Raw genomic sequence first — 12727 nt, 5'->3', positions numbered from 1 at the left:
ATCTAAACTCACATTCTTACTTTTCAAATAAACATACCAAGAAAATGAAGACAATTTGATAATAGGAGTAAATTAGAAAGTTGCTTAAAATTGCATGTTCTATCTGAATCACAAAATATTTTTTTTGGCTACAGTGTCCCTTTAAAGGTGATCATATCAGTTTTCCAGTAAGCCACAGATGATGCTGCAATGTTTTAGTAGATACTGGATAAACAAGTACAAATCCCAAAATCTGTAACTATTACGACATCCAAAATTTTTCATTAATATTTTATTTTTTTAAATAAAATTGTTTAAAAAAAAAAATACTATTTTTCTTCTCCAATAAGTCACAATCTTCCCTGCCTGCCTTTTATTTTTTTTTTGTGTGTCCTAAAAAGCAAATTCCCATCTACATTTATTTAAAACAACAAATATTACCTTTCGGATTACAGTACTGTACTACCTTTCTGATGGTACTATGTATACAGATTATATAAAACTACCTATGTATAAGCTGTATTATGACATGTAAATATTGTCTAAATTACATAAGATATTGCTTTTTACTCTTGGTCCCATCCCTCTCCAAACTGTCCCATTTTACAGATGCAAATATACAAATATTCTGAAATCCAAGCTATTTCAAAATCCAAACCTTTTCTGGTCCCAAGAAGTTTGGATAAAAGGGTTTTGTATCTGTATTCTATTTTCGAATTGTAAAGATAAAGATATTAGATAAATTCAAAACACACTGTAGTGCATTTTAAATTTATAAAGAAGCGTTTTTGCTATATACTTTAACTTGAATGCTTCATATAAAAGCAATCAATGTTTTATTGATAACTTAAAAAGGAGCAACTTTTCAGTAAAAGAATATTGAAAAGAAATGCTTCTATCCCCCCGCCCCCAATATCAAATCTGACCTTTTTGTCACTTTGAATAAACAGAAATAACAATGCAATGTATCGGACCTTACCGTTTACTTTTTTGAACATTCCATACATATTCTCCAAATAGTCATGATCAAGAAACCAGACTGAATCATCCTTGTCATCTTCATCAAATGGAACTTTATATTAAAAACATAAAACAAAATAAAAAGATAATTTAATTTAAATTTATTTCAACTATATTCAAATATATGACACAAATGACATTAAAAGAACACTAAAAAAATCCAGTATGCATATGAATTACCACTTAGAAAAGGGGTGGAGACTTGCCCAATAAAACATGCCTTCATATAGAGTGATTTAGGTCTATGATTATGGCCAAATGCATAAGATAGTTTTTTTTTTTTCTTACTGTATACCTCTGCTATGTCATTTTTAATGAAGCACGAATAAAAGCTTTATTTTATTTTTACTTGGAAGCCTGGATCTACTGTTTTTTTCTTCTATTCAAACATGTTTACATTTTTGTTTTGCATTTGGTTCTCATTTAAAGTGAAGGTAAACTTTGATGAATGAAAGCCCGTTTTTTAAAAATACTATTAAAAACAGGGGCACTTTCATTCATCAAAGTTTACAAAGCAGCCGTTTTGATTAAAAGCTTACCTTTTTTTCCTTTTCACAGCCAGAGCAGCTTCCCTCTCCTGGAAATCCTCTTCACACGTCAGCAATGACTAATCCGGCTTCCTCCAATCACGGCTTTCCCCCCAGGGTAGGCCATGCTGTGATTGGAGGAAGCCGGATTAGTCATTGCTGACGTGTGAAGAGAGGATTTCCAGGAGGGGGAAGCTGCTCTGGCTGTGAAAAAGGAAAAAAAGGTAAGTTTTTAATCAAAACGGCTGCTTTGTAAACTTTGATGAATGAAAGTGCCCCTGTTTTTAATAGTATTTTTTTTTAAAAAACGGGCTTTCATTCACCAAAGTTTACCTTCACTTTAAACATAACAGAAAAAGATGTTCCGGTGGATAGTAGCATGCCCCAAAACATAAAAACAAGAAATATGTTTTAAAAGGGACAGTAAATGTTGGGAAAAATGTTACATAATTCGGCACAATGCACAGAATTATATAACATTTTCCCCAACGTTTAATGTCCTTAAAAGGACATTAAACGGGGGGGGGGCGACTTCCGGGCAGCGGCCATGATCGGTCGCACTTCTGCAAGCTGCTCCAGCTTTCTACTGTAATCTTTACGATATCACTCTCTACAGGAAGCATCTAGGACAAAAATTGATATGAGTGCAACCTACAAAAGAAAAGCTAGACTAATCTTAGCAAGATCGCTGCTAGCTTCAGAGCCCTGAGCTACTTTTACAGTTGTGGCCTCTAACATTAGCCACGTGAGTTACCCCCCGGCAGGACACTGTCTGGCTCTTGCCGTTAGTTAGCACAGCAAGTGCAACCAGAATATAAAATAAGTTGACAGCTACCTGCATAAACCTTCTTACGGTACAATATGGAGGACATATTCTTGCTACACAGTATAAAGGCATTGCTAACGGAGCACTTTCAAAACATGGAGGAGCACCTGTTCACAATCCTACACCCGTCCCTGGAGATAAATTAACTAATCCTTTCTTCCCCTACACGAGACGAGGATCCAGTAGCAGACGATAACTCCTCAGTAGGCGTGAGTGGGTCTTATTCAACTTTACCATCCGAACCAAGCAAGCGAACAGATACAACTACAGCTGCTGCCACGCCAGAGTGTGCTTATCCGACCCTTGCTCCTAGTGTAATATATGGAACCCGGCTATGGCAAGAACAACATCTAACTACTGCTCATAAGGAGACTAGCCTCAGTATACCTATAAAGATCGATGACCCTACACGCCACCACTACACTTGGCACCACTATGCCTCTGGATTCAGCATAGGACACACACTCCATGATCCGCACAAGCTCTCCCTTAAGAGTGAAGCCGGGATCGGCAGTGATCACTACAAACGCCTTGATTCACACAAGCTCTACCATGAGAGAAAAGCTGGGACCATAAGAGACCTGCTAACCTACAAGAGGATCAGTATTTCAAGGTTCCCATTGATCCACAGAATCGGTGTTGGATGAAGTGAGAGAGTTAATGAAGGTGGAAGGTACTTGCAGGATACTGAAATTATGTTTGTAGACTTTTGCTTTATGACTTATTACCCCATGAATACAAACACCATAGACCTGCTTTATGAAGCCCTCGGGCTGATCATCCTCTGTAACTGCGAGTAACAATACCTTATTATAGTTCAGTGTGCACACTTAGTGTTATAAACTTGTTTGTGATTTTCCTGCTGTACTGCTTCTAAACAAAAGAGCCTGAGTCTGTTATACTATGTTATTTGCATATACCAATATAGGAAGTTAGTTTATCAATTGTATTGCTAGCATAAACTCTGACACACAGGTTATAATTACCAAATGTATGTAGATAGATTGTTAGTTGTTAGATACAGTATGTTACAGTGCTATTTTTTTTGCAAACCCCTTGTTTCTTCATAGATTACCTATTAATAATGCATGCAATATGACTCCTTTAACTAAAAGAGGACTTCCCTTGGGTGAATAGTAGTTTGGTTTTTTTCACTAGTCTGCTTTCTCTTAAAGACACCCCTGGAGCAGCTATTGGCTATGTTACTCTCTAGCATAAGAGTTTGTTGTGGTTTTTTTTTTAATTTTATTTTTTATCCATGTTGTTTATGTATTCATGTATATGGCGTATGATAATTATTAACTAGATCACATTTATAAGCTCTTTCAGGTACATAGGCTAAATTATATTCTTACCAGTCTGTTTGCTATTAAGGGCACCACCTGGAGCAACAACTAATCATTTTGCGTAATCCTCTAATACATTTATTCTCGTGATAGCGAGGGGCTATTTGAGGCCAAAAATAAGAATCAATGTCTTTTTTTTAAAGTGAAGGCAGTGGTGACTGGAGTGACTGGGCTGTCTGCGGCCGGGACGGCCTGGTTTACTCCCTCCCACAGTTCCTAAATACTTGCAGCTTCTATAGGCAGCTGCTCACAAGTTTCATATGGCCCAAATGTCTGCCTGATGAGTACATTAAACAATTAATATTACCCACATCTAAATTAACCCACTGATATATAGTGTAAGACTAATAACTCTTCTTTGCGGATTCTTCTCCTAATATAAAGGAGTCCCACTACTTTATATGATTGAAGTACTAGCTTTACAAGCTATAAACCACCAATAGTGCCCTAACACTGTTACGTGATAGTGATACGGAAATAGATGTTATTAGATATACCCTATATTACTAGAACATCATTTAGAGGGTATCCGCAAAAGCAATAACATTGTTTTCCTATAGTTACTAGGTAGCTGTTGGCGCTTCTATCATCTTTTACACCTATTTCAGCCTTTCTTTTTTTTTTAGTTCTCCCCTACAAAATTCCATAAGTCTATTCAAGTCCTGGACTGACCCTTTAAGAAGTTTGGGAGAAAATACATTATAAAACAAAAGTTCACTACATGAGCTATATAGATGATAAAAGAAGAAAATAAATATAAAAATAGAAGTTCAACATATGAGATCCATGAGTGGTCTCTTCCAGCCAGAGGGTACCTCCTGTAGCTTTCCACTCTCTATATTAATAGGAGGTCCAAGAGCAGCCTCAATTATCAACTAGGTTAGGCAAGTATTTTATATACTCCCATGATATGTCATTATTATGTACTGTTTACTCTAATTTCCTATTGCTTGTATGTTTGATACCAGTTATTCTATGTGTTTTCTTTTTGATGACATGACATGCATGTAAGCCTTCAACTGAACTTCAATAAAAATAAAAAATAAAAAAAAGGACATTAAACACTTTGAAACGGTAATATAAAATGATAAATCATATATATATATACTGGTCCAGCAATATACTTTCATTATTTATTTTGTCCCCATTTTCTGTAATTTCATTCTGAAATTGCAAGCTTTTCAGTTCCTGTTAGAAATGGAAGTGCAGATCACATATTCCACACAGCCATTAACTGTCCCTAATTGGTCACAGTAGAGAAGGTAACCTACGTTACAACATGGCAGAGCCCATTACTTTATAGACACTGAATTTATGGTCAGTATTGGATATTATTGTTATTTTTTAACACATTTTTATTTTCACTAAATAAATGCTAGATAGAATGATGCATTCAAAGAGAAAAGATTAGTCTCAGAATAACATGTAGATGCATTTTTATATGTTAGCTTTTTAAATTTTGACAAAATAAGTGTAAATTTTTAATTAGTGCTGCGGAATCTGTTGGCGCTTTACAAATAACTGATAATAATAATACCAAAATATCAACAGTCCTTTGGTGTAAAGTGAGACAGTCTTTATTATATAGTATAAGCTCCCAGACACGTAAGTATGATCGACTCAGGTGTGGAATTGTATTACATTGAATACAGATTGACGATATGGTTATTTTCTCTTTCCTTCGAGGATAACCGTTAAGGAGCTTTTTGAAAATAAAGACTGTCTCAATTTACATCAAAGGACTGTTGATGTTTTGGTATTCAATTTATGGTCGGTATTGGAAATTATTTGTTATTTTTAACACTTTTTATTTTCACTTTATCACTGTATTGTGTTATTTTTTTCACATTGTGACATTTTTATTTTTACAGCATTTATTTAGTGTTTATAACCCCTTTAAGTACTAGGACTCACATTTAACAACTAAATGTTTAGATTTGTTTTCTAGAGTTTTTAATGTGATAATTTCATATGAAAACTTAGAAATAAGGAATCCGTTCCAAGTTTAAAGATTTCTCACCTGCAAAACTGTTGGAGACATCTAATATTTTCTTGTGCCAAGATCCCAGCAAGACACCAACCACTCGCTTTTGGTTTCCAACCTTCCCTATCCTTAAGAAAAACACATAAGAAATTTGCATTTTATACCATGCAATAACATTTACATTAGCCAGTTAATTTCACTTTACAGTTAAAGGGCCATTATAGAAGAGTCATTACATGCTCTAATTTTAAGACTAGTATGACCCTGTAATGCAAATTAAAAATTGAAAGTAAAGTTTCCAGTAGTGCATTGATGCTCCGTCAAGAAGGGTTTCCAAAAGAATGAAGCAAAATTTATAATAGAAGCAAATTGGAAAGTTATTCACATATGTATGCTCTGAATCATAAAAGAAAAAGTTGGGAGCTCATGTCCCTTTAACACTGAAAATAATAAACCAAACCTACAGCAAACACTGCTGTACCAATCTTGATGAAATATGGTATGCAGGTAGTTTTTATTGTCTGGTAGGGGTTTTGTTTTGTGAAAAAACAGCAGAGGTAGCTGATATATAAACGTTTAAAATATAAGCTAAGACATGTTCAGTGTCAGCATTTGACAGCGGAGGATCTAGTGAATTGTCTCAGATACCGGTCTGTAAGATTCTGTAGTATGGAACACTGTACCTTGCACCAGTGTATTGTTGTCTGTAGCATGTGTGTATATACAGGATGCATACACATGGTCCTCACTGTGGCTGGACTGTTAGCCGAGGGACATTTGTCCGACGGACAATAGTCCGACACACAAGTGGCTGTCAGATAACAGTCCGGCCACAAGATAGATATATTTGGCAGATAGATTCGATATAGAATTACAAGACATGCGTCCTGTGACCCATGGTAAGGTTCCCAGAGGCGGTTGCGGCGTCTGAGGTTCTGATTGGAACAGAGCACTCTGGAGCGTATCTGCCCTCAGCCGAAATCGGAACGTGATTCGGCATTCTGTCAGTCGGCCCAAATGTCCGTCAGCATTTTGTCAGAGTACCGGTACTCACACACCTTTTTTTTTTTTTTACCATAAAGAAAGTAATTCAATGTCAAAGAAATAACGTTAACATACGCAATCATACAATAAATAGCATGGTGATTCTAAAGTCCCCACACCAGAGAAATTAATAAAAACAATATAGCATTTGCCTGAGGAGTTTAGTTTAAAAATGTTCATGTTTTTAATGTTGACTGGGAACTGTAGGTCGCATATCATGAAGGTTTTTTTTTTATGTGAGGCATTCAGCTATAGTGCATTCTCACTTTAAGTTTAAATTGTCTTAGCCTAAACTTTTTTTCATGCAAAACAGAATTTGAATATGTTTATTTGCTGGTATTTCATATGTACATCATCAATTGTTTAAAGTACAATGTCCCTTAACCCTTTGATGACAGGGTTAATTTGTCTACATCGGAACAACGTTCCGATGTAAACAAATTGAAATCCTGCGATCGTGCACGCGGTCGCAAGATTTCAATGATGGGATCGGGTTAGTGGGGCATCCCTGTGACTCTAGACCGCGATCACATCATGGAAGCGCTGTTGGCTTTAGGACAGCCAACGGTTATGACGTTCTATTTCGTCCTAACGGCACTAAAGCCCAGTGTAATTATGACGGAATAGAACAGCATAACGGCGTTAAAAGGTTAAAACTCTGGCATTAAAGGGATAGCAAGGACAAAACTAAAATGCAGAAGGGTGCATTTCAATTTTCCATAGACTAATTTTTGCAATATACTTCCATTAGCAAAAATGCTTCTAATAAAAGCTATTGTTTATCAGCAGCATAAATACATATGCTGTGAGGGTCTATGGCACCAGTATTCAGACAACTACACCCTCTAAGAGAGTCAGCATTGATTTGTATGAAAAAAACAACACGTCTTTATAGGCACAATACACGCCAGGTTTCTGAGCTTGAATACTGTGTGGGTGTCACTACCAGGGGTATTTTCTCTCTAACTTTGAGCTAGGGTTTTCTTTATCAGTTGCTCTTAGCCTTGTTTATGATTATTTCCTCATAAGTTAACTACTGACTGCTCTATTTTAAACTCTCCTATTCTTTTTTTTTTATTATTCTTATACTCACTCAAATGGTGATATTTTAAAAAGAACTGGCACTTATGTTATATCCCCTATTGTGGTTGTATAAATATTTAACCCCTTAGTGACCAGAGCACTTTTCCATTTTCTGTCCGTTTGGGACCAAGGCTATTTTTACATTTCTGCGGTGTTTGTGTTTAGCTGAAATTTTCCTCTTCCTCATTTACTGTACCCACACATATTATATACCGTTTTTCTCGCCATTAAATGGACTTTCTAAAAATACCATTATTTTCATCATATCTTATCATTTACTATAAAAAAATTATAAAATATGAGGAAAAATGGAAAAAAAACACACTTTTTCTAACTTTGAACCCCAAAATCTGTTACATATCTACAACCACCAAAAAACACCCATGCTAAATAGTTTCTAAATTTTGTCCTGAGTTTAGAAATACCAAATGTTAACATGTTCTTTGCTTTTTTTGTAACTTATAGGGCCATAAATACACTTTGCTATTTTCAAACCATTTTTTTTTCAAAATTAGCGCTAGTTACATTGGGACACTGATATCTTTCAGGAATCCCTGAATATCCATTGACATGTATATATATTTTTTTAGAAGACATCCCAAAGTATTGATCTAGGCCCATTTTGGTATATTTCATGCCACCATTTCACCGCCAAATGCGATCAAATACAAAAAATCGTTCACTTTTTCACAATTTTTTTCACAAACTTTCAGTTTCTCACTGAAATTATTTACAAACTGCTTGTGCAATTATGGCATAAATGGTTGTAAATTCTTCTCTGGGATCCCCTTTGTTCGGAAATATTAGACATATATGGCTTTGGCATTGCTTTTTGGTAATTAGAAGGCCGCTAAATGCCACTGCGCACCACACGTGTATTATGCCCAGCAGTGAAGGGGTTAATTAGGGAGCATGTAGGGAGCTTCTAGGGTTAATTTTAGCTTTAGTGTAGTGTAGTAGACAACCCCAAGTATTGATCTAGGCCCATTTTGGTATATTTCATGCCACCATTTCACCGCCAAATGCGATCAAATTAAAAAAAACGTTAAATTTTTCACAATTTTAGGTTTCTCACTGAAATCATTTACAAACAGCTTGTGCAATTATGGCACAAATGGTTGTAAATGCTTCTCTGGGATCCCCTTTGTTCAGAAATAGCAGACATATATGACTTTGGCGTTGCTTTTTGGTAGTTAGAATGCTGCTAAATGGCGCTGCGCATCACATGTGTATTATGGCTAGCAGTGAAGGGGTTAATTAGGTAGCTTGTAGGGAGCTTGCAAGGTTAATTTTAGCTTTAGTGTAAAGATCAGCCTCCCACCTGAAACATCAGACCCCCTGATCCCTCCCAAACATCTCTCTTCCCTCCCCTACCCCACAAATGTCCCCGCCATCTTAAGTACTGGCAGAAACTCTGCCAGTACTAAAATAAAAGGAAAATTTGGGCTTTTTTGTGCATTTTTTTTTGCATATTTACATATGCTTCTGTGTAGGATCCCCCTTAGCCCCCAACCTCACTGATCCCCCACCAAACAGCTCTCTAACCCTCCCCCTCTGACTTAATGTGCGCCATCTTGGGTACTGGCAGCTGTCTGCCAGTACCCATTTTAGTGAATAATATGCTTTTTTTTTTTATTAAAAAATGTCCCTTTTCTGTAGTGTAGCTTCCCCCCCCCCCCCCAATACCAACCCCCCCCCCCCCAATACCAACCCCCCACCCCTTCCAGATCCCTTAGATGCTTTGGAAAAAAAGTATTTAATTTTATTTGACAATTTACTTTAAAAAAAAAATTCTGTAGTGTAGCGGTTCCCACCCGCTCCCACCCCGTGCACGCCCGCCACCCCCCGTGCGCGCGCCCCCGATCCTGCCCCCCTCCACCTTCCAGATCTCACCGATGGCCGCCCACCAACGATACCGGCCATCGATGTCCGGTGCAGAGAGGGCCACAGAGTGGCTCTCTCTGCATCGGATGGCCAAGGGGGGTTATTGCAGGATGCCTCCATATCGAGGCATCACTGCAATAACCGGAAGGAAGCTGGAAGCGAGCAGGATCGCTTCCAGCTGCTTTCCAGACCAAGGACGTACGCCACACGTCCTCGGTCATTAACTGCATTTTTTTTGAGGACGTGTGGCGTACGTCCTTGGTCGTTAAGGGGTTAAAGGAATATGAAACCCAAAAGTTTTCTTTTGTGATTCAGACAGACAATACAATTAAACTTCTATTATCAAATTTGCTTTATTCCCATTGTATATTCTTTGTTGAAGTGATACTAGGGTAGGAGAGTGGAGCACTAAATGGCAGGAAATAGTGCTGTCATCTAATGCTCTCGCAAAAGAATAACTTTCTTGCAAAAATGCTGCAATGTAGTGCTCCAGACACTTGCGCTCTCCTGAACTTACAGACCTAAGTTAACTTAAGTCCTGAAAATGACTGCTTTTTAACAAAAGTTAGCAAAAGAACAAGGAAAATTAATAATATAAGTAAATTAAAAAGTTCTTCAAAAATGGTATGCTCAAAAATGTGGGTCTTATGTTCCTATAATGCATCTCTCTCTGCAAATATACTGCACGTTTCTATTAAAAAATGCAATAAAAAATAATTTATGTATACACAAAAACATATCTACACCTAGCTTACAGAAATATATATATATATATATATATATATATATATATATATATATATATATATATATATATATATATATATATATATATATAGACATACACACAGCCAGTGTATATATATATATATATATAAATACAGTATATATATATATATATATATATATATATATATATATATATAAAAATATATATACACACATTCCCAAACCCGGATAATCATTTTATAGATATGTAACAACAATAGTTTGTTACGATCAATTTACACAAACAACTCGCAGATTTATCAAGTTAGAATTTGTGAACTGAACGTGTATAAGAGGTGGTCATAATTTAAGTTAGGTGACCCGGTATTGGGCAATAAAAACAGCTATTATGTTTCCCCGTGCATAGGTGAATGACTGAGCAGCTCGGGCCTGACAGTGTAATTCAGTTCTGGGCCTGTTCCACCCAATGAGTCAGCAGCTTTCAGAATATCCCCGGACACACCATTGCTTGCTCTCACCTATTAAAATGATCAACTACACTCAGAAGTACCAGCGGGTGGACAACCACGCGATCTACCGCTAGCTCCGGCATCTTTCCCGGCTTCAGATACTCAAACACACCGGCCGGAGCTCAGCACTGATACAACACACTACTTCCGGTAACACATACCAGCAGTCAAAGCGTACCGGAAGTAAAATAGTGAAGGGTGAAGGAGCCATGTTTGTGTGGGGCAGTCAGTCACAGTCAGGACAAAGCGGCATAATGAAAGAATGCGTTGTTTTGCATAGCTTTCAAAAACTCTATTATGGAGTCAATTTCTTTGTTTATAATTTTTGGAAGAAGCAATAGGTAAAGATACGTTATTCCCGAGATTAATATTGTGTAAATGTCAGTGCTGAATTAACCCCTTCAATGCTGATCTTCACCATAACATCTAAACATCACTAACTCAGTTACCTTTGCAAATATGCTTTTTTCGTGGGTCATGCATTTAATTTAGAAAAAATATTCAAAAATATAAAGACAATTCTTCCAATGCAAACATATGTATAGTTTCATAGCTTTGAGGTTTTTTCCTAACTGCTCCAAGCTTTAAAAAATAATTCACCAGCTCAAAACATTTTGTACAATTTTCAATAGGAAAAATGATGATTACAAATAGAATACACATTATTGATTTTACTTTTGTCATTTTGCTACATCTTGCCATTATACAGGACACAATTTGGAATAAAGAGTTAAGAAAGTCCAAATTCAGCTTTCATGATTCAGAGAGTGCGATAAAAAAAAAATAATCCAGTTTATTTCTGTCAGTTTTACCTCTTTCTTTTAACATCTTTTCTTGAAGATTAGTTCCTTTCCATAAGAACATACCTCAGTAGGCTCAGGAGGGTGCATGTGTGTAGAGCCCTATATGATACCAGAGTTTGCAACAATATAATATAGTATAATATAAGCCAGTTTAAAAGAGCAATTTTTTTCCTTTCCGCTTGTGTACAAACACTGCTTTTATAAGGGAAGTTAAAGGGACATGAAAGCCAATTTTTTTTCTTTCGTGATTTAGAAAGAGCATGTCATTTTAAACAACATTCCAATTTACTTCTATTATCTAATTTGCTTCATTCTCTTGATATCACTTGCTGAAAAGCATATCTAGATATGCTCAGTAGCTGCTGATTGGTTGCTGCACCTAGAGGCCTTGTGTGATTGGCTCACACATGTGCATTGCTATTTCTTCAACAAAGGATATCTAAAGAATTGAGCAAATTAGATAATAGAAGTAAACTGTCCCTTTAATATATGTGGTATAATCTAGCGGAATAAAGACTATTTTGAATCCTTTAACACCAGAAATTAATAAGATCGTACTTAGAATTGAGACCCCTGGGGACTCTTGTACATAACCTAAAAATCCAAAATACCTCTCTCTTAGCCAAAATATTTTTTTTTGCATAAATAGTGTAATTAACCTGCCCTCTTTAATGTTACTCAGATGTTCTCTAATACGAGTTATAGTCTCCCTTGAGGTGAGCACTACATACTACACATTTACAGAGAGTGCAAGTTAGTAAATAGATCACATATGTAGCTCTGCATGTTAGCCTATTTTTATGTTGAAAACATTCCCCTGTATCAGAACTCTTGAAGCCATCACCAACAGATATATATTTACAGACTTTGCATGTGGAATGACCACACTTAAAGGGACATTAAACCCAATTTTTTTCTTTCATGATTCAGATAGAGCATACAATTTTAAGCAATTTTCTAATTTACTCCTATTATCAAATTTTCTTTATTCTC

The 12727-nt window shown here is 36.2% G+C and overlaps 1 protein-coding gene across 1 annotated transcript in view; it reads right to left on the bottom strand.

Moving 5' to 3' along the window:
* PSMD7 (proteasome 26S subunit, non-ATPase 7) overlaps nucleotides 1–11080 on the bottom strand; it is a 35034-nt gene extending 23954 nt beyond the window's left edge. The window contains exons 1-3 of the mRNA XM_053699466.1: nucleotides 10941–11080; nucleotides 5719–5810; nucleotides 959–1051 (exon numbers count right to left, since the gene is read on the bottom strand). Of these exons, the coding sequence (XP_053555441.1) occupies nucleotides 959–1051; nucleotides 5719–5810; nucleotides 10941–11014 (259 nt within the window). The 5' untranslated portion in view covers nucleotides 11015–11080. The remainder of the gene's footprint in view (nucleotides 1–958; nucleotides 1052–5718; nucleotides 5811–10940) is intronic.
* Nucleotides 11081–12727: the final 1647 nt, after the last annotated feature.

The sequence above is a fragment of the Bombina bombina genome, chromosome 1, assembly GCF_027579735.1.
Source record: "Bombina bombina isolate aBomBom1 chromosome 1, aBomBom1.pri, whole genome shotgun sequence".
Classification (NCBI taxonomy): Eukaryota; Metazoa; Chordata; class Amphibia; order Anura; family Bombinatoridae; genus Bombina; species Bombina bombina.
This window is presented reverse-complemented; position numbering and strand designations above follow the sequence as displayed.